Raw genomic sequence first — 17586 nt, forward strand, 5'->3', positions numbered from 1 at the left:
AGGAAAGAAGGGAGACAAAAGGCCAGGCATGAAGCAGAAAAGGCCTAGAATTCTGAGGCAGGAAGGCTCTGCAATGCCCACAGTCTGGTGGACCCCAGGGCAGAGGGTGTGGAGAAAACTGGAGAGCCTTGGGGAGGGTGGGGCATGCAGCCTGCACTGCTGCTTCAATTATTTTGAAGTGGAAAGAACAGAGAGCGGATGCACACGGAAGGGATGAGAAAATGGATTTTGAGCAAGTTTTAGGAACCAAGGAAAGTCTCAGAGTGCGGGGGACTGCCCGTGAAGGGTTAAGTCTTGGGAGCTGCTCGGCAGGTATGCAGAGCCTTAGGCACGTTCCTAAGCTCCCTGTCCCGCCACCCTCAAGAATTTTTATAGCCCTTAAGGCCCCAAGATGTCTTGTTTCTGCAACATGTAAGATAGATAATCTTATAGTGCTCTGTACACAATGGTAAGGGTCTGGTGATTGTATCCTGAGGTTAAAAAATAATCCTGTGCATGTCTTAAGTCACGTATTTTAGCCTATAAATATTGTAGCCTAATAAAAGAAAGGCATCAGCCATTTGTGGTCTGATCCTCTCAACCCCACCTTTTGTCTCTATCTCTTATTTTTCTTAGCGGGGACACTCCGTTCTCTCCCTGTGCAGGTGCAACTCTTGCTTGTGCTGGCCGCGGCATCAGAGGAAAGGAGAGAATGATTCTAGCTTGAGCATTGACACTCATGACTAATTGGATTTGGCTTGGGCCACTCTAGCTTGAGCATTGACACTCATGACTAATTGGATTTCGCTTGGGCCACTCTGAGAAAGCCAGGGTGGTGACCCATAGCTCACTAGCAATGTGGGTGTTCTGATATCATCCTGGATGGGTTCCAGTGACATCTGTGCCAGGCACTGTGCTTGGTCATGGAGATTCCATGTAGTATGTAAGTAGTCATTGCCCTGAAGGAGTGTGGTCTCTGGTGGGACAGTTAGTGGGAAATACTGCTGCTGGATGAAGAGTTGTAGGAGAAGAGGGAAGGAGAAAGGATCATGGTGGAGAGGACAGTTCTTGGGGTGGAACTGGGTTGAGGGATAGCTCATGGCAGTGGTTGAATTGTTGAGTATATGCCCTCAGGAATAAATTGGAATTAAGGAGTCAATTGACTCAGGTCTACAGGTCCAAATCCTTATTTAGGTGGTGACATGTGATTTAGGTTCCTGTCAGTCATCTAAGGGAGGTGAAAATCTTCATCCCTTGATGGTATCCAGAGGGCTCTGTCTGGCATTTTGAGATTTGGCAGCAAAGGCATTTGTGAAAGTCCATAAATCAAGAGCCATGGGGAAAGAAATATGCCTAATTGAGCAAATTCATCTCTTTTCTGCATGGGATTACTCAAAAGTGGTGTCATGGTGACAGCTGCTCTTTGTCTGACTTTGTCCTGTTCAGAGCAACATTGATCCTTCCAGTTAATAACTCAGCAGCTCAGGTGGGTGTTATTATCTCCAGGTGTTCTCTCCATTTTCCAAAGACCAATACTGAGAGGTTACTTGACTAGTTCAAGGTCATACAACCAGAGAGTGGTAAGACCTAGACTCTAACGCAGGAAGATTTCTGCCTGAGGTACACCAAGTACAAATTTTTTTCTCTTTAAGTTTTAAAAAATAGTGGTAAAATGCACAAACCATAAATTTACCATCTTAACCACTTTTAAGCATTTGATTCAGGGTTGTTATGTACATTCACATTATTATACAACCTATTTTCAGAACCCTTTTCATCCTGCATTAGTGTATCATTAAACACTAACTCCCCAGTTCCTTTCCAGCCCCTGGGAATCACAGGGCCACTCTGTTTCTCTCTAAATTTGACTGCTCTGAGTACCTTTATGTAAGTAGAATCATACAGTATTTGTCCTGTGTCCATTTTACACCCCCTCCCTCACCATCAGTGTGTAAGGGCCAGTTTCTTCACATCCTTGACAAATCTCTTTTCTTCTCCCCGCTCCCCATATTAGCTCTTCTAAAATGGGAGGTGGTGTCTCATTTCCTTAATGGTTAGTGATGTTGAGCATCTTTCCTGCTCAAGCAGAATTTTACAGAGGACCTCTCAAGCAGGATGTCATTGTCTGGGTAAGTCCCAGTGCTAATTTCCTGAGTGATTTCTGTAGGGAATAACCATAGGATAAATGACCCAACATCTTTTAAGCCAGTTTGGTAATAAAACTCATAGATTTATACTTTTGTTTTGGAAGGAAATTGAGACCTAGAAATATTAAGGGTCATGAATGTACTGAACTGGAATGGAGTAGGGGAGCAGTGGGGAGGTGGACCTTCAAGGTCCTGGGTCCTCATTACCACTGTTGGGAGTAGAATCCAGTCTTCTGACTCCTGGACCAGGGTCCTTTAGGCATGCCAGGCAGGGTTTGCACAATCTGAAGTTCAGTCTTTTATTGCTTATTTAATAATTCATAGACATTCATTTATTCAACATATAATTCTTGAGTATCTTCTCTGCACTATAACTATATTGTGCTAGGAATAAAGCAATAGGTATAAGAAATCAGATCTCCACTTTTACCGGTTATTATTGTCTTGCCTTGAAAATTTCCTAACCCTGGCAAAATCAGTAAATTGATCTTAGTCTTTGGGCTATCTCTGCATATTAATTATTATCACTTACACAGTGCATACTGGATTAGAATAGGGTTTTGTGGGGTGATGTTCTATATAGTTACTGTTTTCTCCTGTTAAAATTAATAAATAATTTGCAGAGAGATAATTTGAGATTATGTAAATATCATACTCCACATCAAATGTTTACCCATTAGTTTTAAGTTCCATGGATAATTTTCTAACTCCATTGTTCCATCTATGTTTGTTTGCATTCTAGAATGGAAAAAGTTTTCCCTTCTCTCTTGTTTATGTCACAGTAAGGATTCGTGGATTCATTCATTATATAATGGGTTATGATTCATTGCCATATATATATATATATATATTTTTTTTTTCCTAAAGGCAAGATTGTTTCTTTTATTTATTTATTATTTCTGGCTGTGCTGGGTCTTTATTGCTGTGCATGGGCTTTCCTTGTGAAGAACAGGGGCTACTTTCTAGTTGTGGTTTGTGAGCAGTGGTCTCTCTTGTTTCCGAGCATGGGCCCTAGAGTGAGTGGGCTTCAGTAGTTGCAGTTCTTGGGCTCAGCAGTTGCAGCTTAAGGGCTCTAGAGTGCTGGCTCAGTGGTTATCCTGTGACATGTGGGATCCTCCTGGACCAGGGATCAAAGCTGTCTTGCCTGTATTGGCAGGCAGATTCTTTACCACCAAGGAAGCCCCATTTATTTATTTCTGTGCTTGAAGTATCCCAGGTTTGTCTAGTGAGAGCCCTTCAAGCTGACTTCTCTGTCCTTTCTATACATCCTCATGATTCTTTTGAAAAAAATTTGCACAACATGAAAGTTGGGAATTACAGTTTATTTGAGGCAAAATGAGGACTGCAGTCTGGGAGACGGCCTTAGAGAAATGGCTCCAGGGAGGCAAGAGGAGGAGCTAGGATAGATAGGAGTTTTGCAACAAAGGGCAAGTAGTCAGAAACATCAAAAGATTGCTGTAACTTAAAGTAAATCCAATATCCCAAGCTAAGGAATTTAGCGCTTTTCTACGTATGGGAAGACAAGAGTCTGGGCTCACTGAAGTTATTCCTTTGATATGTATCTCTGTTATCTGGAGCCGGTATCCTGCATTTTCATATGTTGAATTTCCTTAGGGCTCATCACAGGGAATGGCTGCAGAGAGTGGCTGCAGTCTTTGGCTGCTAGAAGGCAGGTATTCGTTTCCTTCCTGAATTTCCTCAGGGCTACCCAGTTCCTGCTGATGTTTGTGACATCCTTGTTTACTGATATTGCAGGAAATATTTTATTTCTTAAAATAATTTCCTCTCTCAATTCCTTGAGCACTTCCTTATTTTATACTGCAAGGTGTTCCAGGCCCGGCTTGTACTTTCTCTGGCTGTTGTTTTTCACCTCCTGATAGTCGTTCTGCTGCTGGAAATGCCTGGGGCTTTGCTCACCTGGGTTCATGCTAGTTATAGCAGCACCCACAGATGTTCCCTTTTTGGAGCCAGTGTTGTGACCTGACCTGTACTTGTAGTTCTTAGGATTGTGAGACAAGTCTCAGCAACAATCATTAGGGAACTTTGAAAAGGCAAGGTTTATTACTCACATGTCCTGGAGGGCACAAGGTACATGGTGGGTGACACAGTGATGTCCTGGATGAAAGAGAGAGAATTCACTTCAGTTCACTCAGTTGTGTCCAACTGTTTGTGACCCCATGGACTGCAGCACGCCAGGCTTCCCTGTCCATCACCAGATCCCAGAGCTCACTCAAATTCATGTCCATCGAGTAGGTGATGCCATCCAACCATTTCATTCTCTGTCATCTCCTTCTCCTTCTGCCTTCAATCGTTCCTAGCATCAGGGTCTTTTCCAATGAGTCAGTTCTTTGTGCAGGCGGCCAGAGTATTGGAGTTTCAGCTTCAGCATCAGTCCTTCCAATGAATATTTAGGACTGATTTCCTTTAGGATGGACTGGTTGGATCTCCTTGCAGTCCGAGGGACTCTCAAGAGTCTTCTCCAACACCACGGTTCAAAAACATCAATTCTTCGGCATTCAGCTTTCTTTCGGAGAAGGCAATGGCACCCCACTCCAGTACTCTTGCCTGGAAAATCCCATGGACAGAGGAGCCTGGTGGGCTACAGTCCATGGGATTGTGAAGAGTTGGACATGACTGAGCGACTTCACTTTCACTTTTCACTCTGATGCATTGGAGAAGGAAATGGCAACCCACTCCAGTTCTTGCCTGGAGAATCCCAGGGACAGAGGAGCCTGGTAGACTGCCATCTCTGGGGTCGCACAGAGTCGGACATGACTGAAGTGATTTAGCAGCAGCAGCAGCAGCTTCCTTTATAGTCCAACTCTCACATCCATACATAACTACTGGAAAAACCATAGCTTTGACTAGATGAAACTGTGTCAGCGAAGTAATGTCTCTATTTTATAACATGCTATCTAGGTTTGTCATAGCTTTTCTTCCAAGGAGCAATCATCTTATATTTTCATGGCTGCAGTCACCATCTGTAGTAATTTTGGAGACCAAGAAAATAAATTCTGTCACTGTTTTCATTGTTTCCGCAACTATTTGCCATGAAGTGATGGGACTGGATGCCATGATCTTTGTTTTTTGAATGTTGGGCTTTAAGCCCACTTTTTCACTCTCCTCTTTCACATTTATGAAGAGGCTTTTTAGTTCCTCTTGACTTTTTGCCATAAGGATGGTGTCATCGGCATATCTGAGGTTATTGATATTTCTCCCAGTAATCTTAATTTCAGCTGTGCTTCATCTAGCCCAGCATTTCACATGATGTAATCTGCATATAAGTTAAATAAGCAGGGTGACAATATATAGCCTTGACGTACTCCTTTCCCAATTTGGAACCAGTTCGTTGTTCCGTGTCCGGTTCTACTGTTGTTCTTGACCTGCATTCAGATTTCTAAGGAGGCAGGTAAGTTGGTCTGGTATTCCCATCTCTTGAAGAATTTTCCACAGTTTGTTGTGATCCACACAATTAAAGGCTTTAGCATAGTCTAAGGAGAGAGTATTTGGATCTGGGTTTCTGCCTCTTTGGGGTTGAGAGTGTGGTGTCTAGTATTCAGCAGCTTCACTCTTTATTGGTTAATTAAAACATGAGAGTGGGAATTAAAAAAACAGGAAGGGAGAAGCAAGCAGGCAGTGAGATAGTCTGTTATCATGTCAACCTGAGCTCTCTACAAAAGGGAACTTCATGGGTGAGCTGGCCTGGCTCTTTATCTAGTCGTGTAGCTGGCATGTGTTCATTGGAGGTGAATGTTTTTAAAATGGATGTCTCCATAGCTTGATGTTAGGAAATTACATTATAATCAAAACAGCTAATTGTCAGGTGCTTGCACACAGTATCCCAACCTTGGAGTTAGCCATTGCTTCAAGGAGCCTGGTTCCTTTTATGAAAAAATACATTAAAAACCAGGATCTAGGTGGAGGGGAACAAAAGGCACAAAATTCCGGTTACAAATAAATCATGAAGACTTAATGTCCAGGTTAGTAATTATAGTCAATAATACTGTATTGCAGACTTTCCTGGTGGTCCACTCGTAAAGAATCCACCTGCCAATACAGGGAACACAGTTTCAGTCCCTGGTCTGGGAATATCTCACATGCTGCAGGGCAACTAAGCCCATGCAGAATGGAGCCCATGCGCCCCAATAAGGGAAGCCATCACAATGAGAAGCCTGAGCACTACAACTAGAGAGTAGCCCTGCTCGACACAACTCAAGAAAGCCCATTCACAGCAATGAAGACCCAGTGCAACCATAAACAAATAAAGTTAAAATTATCTCCCCCAAACTACTAATACATTAAAAAATTATTATATTGCATATTTGAAAGCACCTAAAGTGCCTAAGGGGGAAGGCAATGGCAACCCACTCCAGTACTCTTGCCTGGAAAATCCCATGGGTGGAGGAGCCTGGTAGGCTGCGGTCCATGGGGGTTGCTAAGAGTTGGACACGACTGAGTGACTTCCCTTTAGCTTTTCACTTTCATGCATTGGAGAGGGAAATGGCAACCCACTCCAGTGTTCTTGCCTGGAGAATCCCAGGGACGGGGGATCCTGCTGGGCTGCCGTCTATGGGGTTGCACAGAGTCGGACACGACTGAAGCTACTTACCAGCAGCAGCAAAGCACCTAAGAGAGTCGACTGAAAAAAAATTGCAGAGCCTAAATATTGACAGTTATGTTTTATTCAGTAGATATTCTTAAGACTTCAAGTCTAGGAGGAAGCATCTCAAGTAACCCTGAGAAAAGTGCTCTGAGGAGGTGAGGGTGTAGAGCCCAATTATATAGGAGTTTACCCCTAAAGGACAGATAGTCTGAACATCAAAATATTATTCTTAATGAAAGAAAACCAGATATCTCAAATTAAAGAATTTAGTGCTTTTCTTTGAATGGGAAGATGCAGGAATCTGGGCTCATGGAAATCATTCCTTTGATATACACCTCAGTTATCTGGGGCCAGTATCCTGTGTTTTGCCATCCTGAGCTCCCTCTGGGGTCACTATTGGGAGTTGCTGCAGTTTGACCCTGTTGCTGGGAAGGATTGAGGGCAGGAGGAGGATGGGCAACAGAGGATGAAATGGTTGGATGGCATCATCAGCTCAATGGGTATGAGTTTGAGCAAACTCTGGGAGATTGTGAAGGGCAGGAAACCCTGGCGTGCTGCAGTCCATGGGGTCGCAATGAGTCAGACATGACTGAGTGACTGAACAGCAACAACATATAGCAGGGTTTTTTGTTTGTTTGTTTGTTTCCTTCCTGTGTTCCCAAGGGACTCATTAGTTCACTCACTCAGAGGGAGGCGGCTAATGTTATGCCCAAGTTGTGAAATCTCCCAATGACCACCAGGGAGCCGATATCCAATGCAAAAGCAAGAAAGTTTTTATTACCAAGCTCGAGCTGGGGTTCCCACTGATACCGACACAGTGGCTATAGGGAGGAGCCCCAGGTTTTGGATTACATTGCTTATATAGGGAGTATACATGGAAAAAAAAAAAGGATTTCTAGGTAGGGGAATGTCTGATTGGTCACTTTCTTTCAAAGGGTTGTGTGTTGGTTCTTGATTGGTCCCTATTGTCTAGGTTGACCACAAGTTCCGGAGCGTTAAGTCAGGAGATTTTGGTCTGGGGTCCGATTGGCTCGTGGGTGAGGATTTCCAAAGGCTCTTTTCCCGGAACCTTACAAAATGGAATTTTTCTGTTAACAAAATGGAGTAGCTTAGATTTTTCACTGCAATCATTGATGACTCTGATATCCTTTGTTTACTGATATGGGAAGCAGTATTTTACTTCTCAACTGTGAAGGTTCTCATCACAAGAAAAATATTTTGTAATTGTGTAGGTTAAAGAAGCAAAACCTCTAACATTTGGGCGCTGGAATGTTCTTTGCAGGTGGTGTGTCTTTGCTCTTAGGACCCCTTCAGTGTGGAGAAGGAAATGGCAACCCACTCCAGTGTTCTTGCCTGGAGAATCCCAGGGACTGGGGAGCCTGGTGGGCTGCTGTCTCTGGGGTCGCACAGAGTCAGACATGACTGAAGTGACTTAGCAGCAGCAGCAGTAGCAGTGTGTAGAGCTAGGGCATATATATGAATGTATTGTTATTTAGTCATTAAGTTGTGTCTGACTCTTTTGTGATCTCATTAATGATAGCCCTGCAGGCTCCTGTGTGCCTTGGATTTCCGAGGCAAGATGCTGGAGGGGGTTACCATTTCCTTCTCCAGGGGATCTTTCTGACCCAGGGATCAAATCTGTGTCTTCTGCATTAGCAGGTGGATTCTTTACCACTGAGCCATCAGGGATGCCCATATATTCCCCCCAGTCATATCTCTATATATTTAAAATGTAGACTTTTCTTTTTAATAAAGCCCATTAATATAGAGTTCTAATTAGAGATTGTTACCGAGTCCAGGCTCACTATGCTCGCCTAACAATAGGCTGATGAATCTGACAGACGAGCTACTGAGGCAAGGTAGAGACTTTAAATGGGGAACTGACAGAGAAGATGGCAGGTTCTGTTCAGTTCAGTCGCTCAGTTATGTCTAACTCTTTGTGACCCCATGAACCATAGAATGCCAGGCCTCCCTGTCTATAACTAACACCTGAAGTTTACCCAAACTCCTGTCCATTGAGTCAGTGATGTCATCCAACCATTTCATCTTCTGTGGTCCCCTTTTCCTCCTGCCTTCAATCTTTCCCAGCATCAAGGTCTTTTCAAATGAGTCAGCTCTTCACATCAGGTGTCCAAAGTATTGGAGTTTCAGCTTCAACATCAGTCCTTCCAATGAACATCCAGGACTGATCTCCTTTAGGAGGGACTGGTTGGATTTCTTTGCAGCCCAAGGGACTCTCAAGAGTCTTCTCCAACACCACAGTTCAAAAGCATCAATTCTTCAGTGCTCAGCTTGCTTTATAGTCCAACTCTCACATCCATACATGACTACTGGAAAAACAATAGCCTTGACTAGAAGGACCTTTGTTGACAAAGTAATGTCTTTGCTTTTCAATATGCTGTCTAGGTTGGTCATAACTTTTCTTTCAAGGAGTAAGCTTTCTTTTAATTTCATGGCTGCAATCACCATCTACAGTGATTTTGGAGTCCCAAAAAATAAAGTCAGCCACTATTTCCACTGTTTCCCCATCTATTTCCCATGAAGTGATGGGGCAGATACCATGATCTTAGTTTTCTGAATGTTGAGCTTTAAGCCAACTTTTTTTACTCCCCTCTTTCACTTTCATCAAGAGGCTTTTTAGTTCCTCTTCACTTTCTGCCATAAGGGTGGTGTCAGCTGCATATCTGAGGTTATTGATATTTCTCCCGGCAATCTTGATTCCAGCTTGTGTTTCTTCCAGTCCAGCGTTTCTCATGATGTACTCTGCATATAAGTTGAATAGGCAGGGTGACAATATACAGCCTTGACATACTCCTTTTCCTATCTGGAACCAGTCTATTGTTCCATGTCCAGTTCTAGCTGTTGCTTCCTGACCTGCATACAGATTTCTCAAGAGGCAGGTCAGGTGGTCTGGTATTCCCATCTCTTTCAGAATTTTCCACAGTTTATTGTGATCCACACAGTCAAAGGCTTTGGCATAGTCAATAAAGCAGAAATCGATGTTTTTCTGGAACTCTCTTGCTTTTTCCATGATCCAGCTGATGTTGGCAATTTGATCTCTGGTTCCTCTGCCTTTTCTAAAACCAGCTTGAACATCAGGGAGTTCATGGTTCATGTATTGCTGAAGCCTGGGTTGGAGAATTTTGAGCATTACTTTACTATCATGTGAGATGAGTGCAATTGTGTGGTAGTTTGAGCATTCTCTGGCATTGTCTTTCTTTGGAATTGGAATGAAAACTGACCTTTTCCAGTCCTGTGGCCACTGCTGAGTTTTCCAAATATGCTAACATATTGAGTGCAGCACTTTCACAGCATCATCTTTCAGGATTTGTAATAGCTCAACTGGAATTCCATTACCTCCACCAGCTTTGTTCGTAGTGATGCTTCCTAGGGCCCACTTGACTTCACATTCCAGGATGTCTGGCTCTAGTTGAGTGATCACACCATCGTGATTATCTGGGTCATGAAGATCTTTTTTGAATAGTTCTTCTGTGTATTCTTGCCACCTCTTCTTAATATCTTCTGCTTCTGTTAGGTCCATACCATTTCTGCCCTTTATTGAGCGCATCTTTGCATGAAATGTTCTCTTGGTATCTCTAATTTTTTTGAAGAGATCTCTAGTCTTTCCCATTCTATTGTTTTCCTCTATTTCTTTGCATTGATCCCTAAGAAAGGTTTTCTTGTCTCTCCTTGCTATTGTTTTGGAACTCTGCATTCAAATGGTTACATCTTTCCTTTCTTCCTTTGCTTTTTGCTTCTCTTCTTTTCAGAGCTGTTTGTAAGGCATCCTCAGACAGCCATTTTGCTTTTTTGTATTTCTTTTTCTTGGGGATGGTCTTGAGCCCTGTCTCCTGTGATATGCCAGGCTAATGCCTCCAAATAACCATCTTATTGGGGTTTGGATACCAGATTCTTTTATAGATCACAGAGAGAAAAACAAAAAGGAGCTAAAGTCAAAAGGTAAAATAGAGAGGCAGAGGCAGTAAAGTAAAAGGGTCTTCAGTCTTGCGAAACATCTCCAAGGAAATGGCCAGCCTTTGGAAGGGGTGTGTTAAGATCTTCTACAACATCCGCTGGATCATGGAAAAAGCAAGAGAGTTCCAGAAAAACATCTATTACTGCTTTATTGACTATGCCAAAGCCTTTGACTGTGTGGATCACAGTAAACTGTGGAAAATTCTGAAAGAGATGGGAATACCAGACCACCTGACCTGCCTCTTGAGAAAGCTGTATGCAGGTCAGGAAGCAACAGCTAGAACTTGACATGGAACAACAGACTGGTTCCAAATAGGAAAAGGAGTACGTCAAGGCTGTATACTGTCACCCTGCCTATTCAACTTCTATGCAGAGTACATCATAAGAAACGCTGGACTGGAAGAAACACAAGCTGGAATCAAGATAGCCGGGAGAAATATCAATAACCTCAGATATGCAGATGACACCACCATTATGGCAGAAAGTGAAGAAGAACTAAAGAGTCTCTTGATGAAATTGAAAGAGGAGAGTGAAAAAGTTGGCTTTAAGCTCAACATTCAGAAAACGAAGATCATGGCATCCGGTCCCATCACTTCATGGGAAATAGATGAGGAAACAGTGGAAACAGTGTCCGACTTTATTTTTGGGGGCTCCAAAATCACTGTAGATGGTGATTGCAGCCATGAAATTAAAAGACACTTACTCCTTGGGAGAAAAGTTATGACCAACCTAGATAGTATATTCAAAAGCAGAGACATTACTTTGCTGACTAAGGTCCATCTAGTCAAGGCTATGGTTTTTCCAGTGGTCATGTATGGATGTGAGAGTTGGACTGTGAAGAAGGCTGAGTGCCGAAGAATTGATGCTTTTGAACTATGGTGTTGGAGAAGACTCTTGAGAGTCCCTTGGACTGCAAGGAGATCCAACCAGTCCATTCTGAAGGAGATCAGCCCTGGGATTTCTTTGGAAGGAATGATGCTAAAGCTGAAACTCCAGTACTTTGGCTACCTCATGCGAAGAGTTGATTCATTGGAAAAGACTGTGATGCTGGGAGGGATTGGGGGCAAGAGGAGAAGGGGATGACAGAGGATGAGATGGCTGGATGGCATCACTGACTCGATGGATGTGAGTCTGAGTGAACTCCGGGAGTTGGTGATGGACAGGGAGGCCTGGCGTGCTGCGATTCATGGGGTTGCAAAGAGTCGGACACGACTGAGTGACTAAACTGAACTGAACTCACAGGTAGGGAGGGAGAAACTATCTTTCCATGAGCTGAACAAAGGCACTGTAGTTTACAGTCAAGCAGAAGGTCAAGGGTTCTTTTAGGAGGCCATTGTGTATGATTTTACTAATAAAAGCAAGTCAAAGAAACTGTTTTCAACATTGAGTCAGAATTGGCTTCTTCTCTGCAACAAGATATGTATTTTGAATTTACATCTCTCTTCTTTTCTCTTAATTTTTAACAGGTGGATAAATCCCTTGTTTAAAATTGGTCACAAACGGAGATTACAAAAAGATGACATGTACTCGGTGCTTCCGGAAGATCGCTGCCAGCACCGTGGAGAAGAGCTGCAAGGGTGAGCACAGGCAGCAGGGAGAAGGGGAGGGAGAGTGAGAATTTCCATGTGGGGCTAAAGGTGTGTGTGTGGCGGGGGGCTTTGCCTTCCTCTGGGTTCTTCTGAGCCTCCTCCCCTGACCTGGCATACTCACCTGTCTCAGGCTAACTCTGGTTAGCCCACTTTGGATTTCAGGGAGTCTATGTTCCCTATGCATCTGTGCAAGCGGGGGGAGCCCACAGTCGAAGCCTCGGAGGCTGACCTCTGTCCCGGGAGGTGCGGTCCCTGGAGTGTTACTGAGTCCAAGCTCACTCTGCTCACCGCATGACAGACCAATGAATCTGAGAGACAAGGTATTGAGGCAAGGAATATGACTTTATTCGGAAAGCTGGCTGACCCAGAAGATGGCAGACTGGTGACTCAGAGTAACCATCTTGTCAAGGTCTGGATGCCAGGTTCTTTTGTAGAGTCAGAGAGAAGGAAGCAATGAGGAACTAAAGTCAAAATGCAGAATTGAGACGGAGAGGCAGTGGGGAAGTAAAGTGAAAGGATTTTCAGTCCTGTAACACATCTCCAAGGGAATGGCCAGCCTTTGGAAGGGGAGTGTTAATCTCTTCTATTCACAGGTGGGGAGGTCAGATTATCTAAGCACTGAACAAAGGCACTTTAGTTTACAGTCAGGCAGAGTGGCAGGGTCCTCTGAGGCAGGCCATTACGTATGACTGTAATAACAAAAGCAACAAAAAGCAAGTCAGAGAAACAGTTTCCAACATGTAGTCAGAATTAGCTTCTTTTCTGCAGCAGGAGGAAGGTGTCTGCTCTCTTGAGCTGTTCATGGTGCTGTGAATTCCCCAAAGTTTGGCAGGAACTCATTTCCCGAGACTAGGACTTTTCAACAAGCCTTGAAGGGAAACACACCTGGTGCTTCAGGGTCTGCACTGTTCATCTTTGCTCACAGAAGCCCTGTGAGCAGGTAGCCGGCATCTATTGTGCAGCCACAGAGCGCCCTGTAGTGCAGGCTCGTCTCCCACTCTGCCCCGCCCCCTTTCCACTTTGGTGGACACGCTGTTCACTGTGCTCTGTTTCTCATCACAGGTACTGGGATCAGGAAGTGAAGAGAGCTGAGAAAGATGCACGGGAGCCTTCTTTAATGAAAGCAATCATAAAGTGTTACTGGAAATCCTATTTGCCTTTTGCAATTTTTAAGCTTTTTGAGGTAAAAGCTTTTATATACATTGCATTGCTGTATACATGCAGATCAGTACCAAGATGGATGCAACTGGTAGGGAAACAGGCCAGTGGTTTAAAATCAGAGGATAAAATGTCTAGGAAACATGATGTAGCTCAATGGTTGTATTTATCTTTAGAATACAAAGATACTTAAAGGACTTGATCTCTGGGGGATTACTCTTTTCCTTTTAACTGATTAAAATGTAGTATCCTGGAAAGAAGGACTGAAAAGAAAAGATGTTTTATTCCAAGTTAGGATATTGTTCAGTTCAGTTCAGTGCCTCAGTTGTGTCTGACTCTCTGCAACCCCATGAATCACAGCACGCCAGGCCTCTCTGTCCATCACCAACGCCTGGAGTTTACCCAAACTCATGTCCATTGAGTCGGTGATGCTACCCAACCATCTCATCCTCTATCATCCCCTTGTCCTCCTGCCTTCAATCTTTCCCAGCATCAAGGTCTTTTCAAATGAGTCCACTCTTTGCATCAGGTGGCCAAAGTGTTGGAGTTTCAGCTTCAACATCAGTCCTTCCAATGAACATCCAGGACTGATCTCCTTAAGGATAGACTGGTTGAATCTCTTTGCAGTCCAAGGGACTCTCAAGAGTCTTCTCCAACACCACAGTTCAAAAGCATCAGTTCTTCGGCGCTCAGCTTTCTTTATAGTCCAACTCTTACATCCATACATGACTACTGGAAAAACCATAGCCTTGGCTAGACAGACCTTTGTTGGCAAAGTAATGTCTCTGCTTTTTAATGTGCTGTCTATATTGGTCATAACTTTCCTTCCAAGGTGTAAGCTTTCTTCTAATTTCATGGCTGCAGTCACCATCTGCAGTGACTTTGGAGCCCCTCAAAATAAAGTCTGACACGGTTTCCACTGTTTTCCCATCTATTTACCACGAAGTGATGGGACCAGATGCCATGATCTTCGTTTTCTGAATGTTGAACTTTAAGCCAACATTTTCACTCTCCTCTTTCACTTTCATCAAGAGGCTTTTTAGTTCCTCTTCACTTTCTGCCATAAGGGTGGTGTCATCTGCATATCTGAGGTTATTGATACTTTTCCTGGCAAATTTGATTCCAGCTTGTGCTTCTTCCAGCCCAGCGTTTCTCAAGATGTGCTCTTCATATAAGTTAAATAAGCAGGGTGACAATATACAGCCTTGACATATACCTTTCCTATTTGGAACCAGTCTGTTCCATGTGCAGTTCTAACTGTTGCTTCCTGACCTGCATACAGGTTTCTCAAGAGGCAGGTCAGGTGGTCTGGTATGCCCATCTCTTTCAGAATTTTCCACAGTTTATTGTGATCCACACAGTCAAAGGCTTTGGCATAGTCAACAAAGCAGAAGTAGATGTTTTTGGAACTCTCTTGCTTTTTCAATGATCCAGCGGACATTGGAAATTTTTCTCTGGTTCCTCTGCCTTTTCTAAAACCAGCTTGAACATCTGGAAGTTCACGGTTCATGTATTGCTGGAGCCTGGCTTAGAGAATTTTGAGCATAACTTTACTAGCATGTGAGATGAGTGCAATTGTGTGGTAGTTTGAGCATTCTTTGGCATTGCCTTTCTTTGGAATTGGAATGAAAACGGACCTTTTCCAGTCCTGAGGCCACTGCTGAGTTTTCCAAATTTGCTAGCATATTGAATGCAGCACTTGCACAGCATCATCTTTCAGCATTTGAAACAGCTCAACTGGGATTCCATCACCTCCACTAGCTTTGTTCATAGTGATGCTTCCTAAGGCCCACTTGACTTCACATTCCAGGATGTCTGGCTCTAGTTGAGTGATCACACCATCGTGATTATCTGGGTCATGAAGATCTTTTTTGGATAGTTCTTCTGTGTATTCTTGCCACCTCTTCTTAATATCTTCTGCTTCTGTTAGGTCCATACCATTTCTGCTCTTTATTGAGCCCATCTTTGTATGAAATGTTCTCTTGGTATCTCTAATTTTCTTGAAGAGATCTCTAGTCTTTCCCATTCTATTGTTTTCCTCTATTTCTTTGCATCGATCCCTAAGGAAAGTTTTCTTATCTCTCCTTGCTATTCTTTGGAACTCTGCATTCAAATGGGTATATCTTTCCTGTTCTCCTTGGCTTTTCGCCTCTCTTCTTTTCACAGCTATTTGTAAGGCCTCCTCAGACAGCCATTTTGCTTTTTTGAATTTCTTTTTCTTGGGGATGGCAATATTGTTGGTGATTAGTAAATGATATAATGATCCTTGTTCTAAAAAATATCCTAGAACCTCAAGGAATATGTGCCTGATGGTTTTGAGAAAGTTAATTTGGACCAGAGCCCCAGTAATGTTACCAAGTCCAAGCTCACACTGCTCGCTGCCAATGAATCTGAGGGATGCAGAGCTGGCTGACCAAGAAGGTGGCAGAATAATGTCTCAAAGTAACCATCCTGTGGGAGTTCTAGATGCCAGGTTCTTTTATGGATCAGAGATGAGGTGAGGTGAGGTGAGGTGAGGAAACAAAGTTAAAAGGCCATTTAATCTTGCAAGTATCTCCTAGAATGGCAAGCCTCAGGCAGGGGGATGTGTTAATTTCTTCATTCCTGCCATCTACAGGTGGACAGGGTTCTGAACAAAGGCAATTTCGTTTAACAGCCAGGCAGAGGGGCAGGATTCTCTGAGGCAGGCCATTATGTGTGACTGTAACAACAAATGTGGCCTAAGACACAGATCTATCATGGAAGAATCAAAATTGACTCTTCCCAGTTACAATAGCACAAGTTCTCAGCAAATAATTGTTTTTAATTTTTATTGGAATATAGTTGCTTTACAATGTTGAATTAGTTTCTGCTGTACAGCAGAGTGAATCAGCTATATGAACACATACATTGCCTCTTTTTTTGATTTCTTTCCCATTTAGGTCACCACAGAGCATTGAGTAGAGTTCCCTGCGCTATACAGTAGGTTCTCATTAGCTATCTATTTTATACATAGTAGTGAAGATATATCAATCATACTTTCCCAGTTCATTCCATCTCCCCTTCCCCCTTGTATCCATAAATTTCTTCATTTCTGCTTTATAATTAAGATCATTTATATTGTTTGTTTCAGATTCTACCTATATGCATTAATATACAATATTTGTTTTCTCTTTCTGACATTTCACTCTGTATGCCACTCTCTAGGTTCACCCACATCTCTATAAATGATCCAATTTTGTTCCTTTTTTGGCTGAGTAATGTTCCACTGTATAGATGTACTGCATTTTCTTTATCCATTTCTCTGTTGATTGACATTTAGGTTACTTCCATGTCCTGGCCATTTTAAATAGTGCTTCAGTGAATATTGAGATTCATGTGTCTTTTAAAAAATTAAGTAATATATTTTAATTAGAGGATAATTACTTTACAATTTTGTGGTGATTTTTTTTTTTTTTTACTGTACATTGAATTATAGTTTTCTTTGGGTATAAGCCCAGTAGTGAGATAGTTGGGTCACGTGGATCAGATCACATCTGATAAATATTTTCCTAAAGTGGTAATTGTCACCCCTTCCTCTTCAAGGGGAACAGAATCCAGATCTCTGCATCTCAGCTGAAGTTGCCCAGAGCTCCCAAGAGCACATCCATTCTCCTGGCTGCCCCCTTCCCAGTGGGCTGGGTATCTGAAGCCAAAGGCCCTGATTGGGAGGAGCTCCAGTTTCACTGTGAATTGTGGAGAATTTGTGAGCCACCCATGCTGGTTCCTGTTCCTGGCTGCGGGGGTGGATTGCTGGTTGAAGGTGGAGTCTGGGAGCCTGGCATTGGCAGAGGGTGAAGGAAGGGATGTACAGGGAAGACCAAAGGCAGAAGCCATGAGGTAGTAACCTCCATGACCCTAAAGGGCTTGGGTCAAGATCCCCCAGAGGACAGTCCACCTGGGGACACAGTGCTGGCAGCACCCTGTTCTGGCTGAGCCTGCTGGGGGTTTGCTGCAGGCCCCCCTGGGGGGCTTGTGCTCTCCGTGGTCCCTTAGCCCTGCCTTAGGGACACAGGCGGCCTGTGAGAGTGTGAGGGCAGCAGGGATGGAAGATGCAGTTGCTGAGAAAGAGGTGTTTTACGTGGAGAAGGTGGTGGGTTGTCATCAGCCCACTGTG

The 17586-nt window shown here is 43.4% G+C and overlaps 1 protein-coding gene across 1 annotated transcript in view; it reads left to right on the forward strand.

The window, feature by feature from the left end:
- LOC128057588 (ATP-binding cassette sub-family C member 4-like) overlaps nucleotides 1-17586 on the forward strand; it is a 286799-nt gene that overhangs the window by 38611 nt on the left and 230602 nt on the right. The window contains exons 2-3 of the mRNA XM_052650036.1: nucleotides 12171-12281; nucleotides 13356-13476. Of these exons, the coding sequence (XP_052505996.1) occupies nucleotides 12171-12281; nucleotides 13356-13476 (232 nt within the window). The remainder of the gene's footprint in view (nucleotides 1-12170; nucleotides 12282-13355; nucleotides 13477-17586) is intronic.

This window comes from Budorcas taxicolor, chromosome 12 (assembly GCF_023091745.1).
Source record: "Budorcas taxicolor isolate Tak-1 chromosome 12, Takin1.1, whole genome shotgun sequence".
In the NCBI taxonomy this organism is placed as follows: domain Eukaryota; kingdom Metazoa; phylum Chordata; class Mammalia; order Artiodactyla; family Bovidae; genus Budorcas; species Budorcas taxicolor.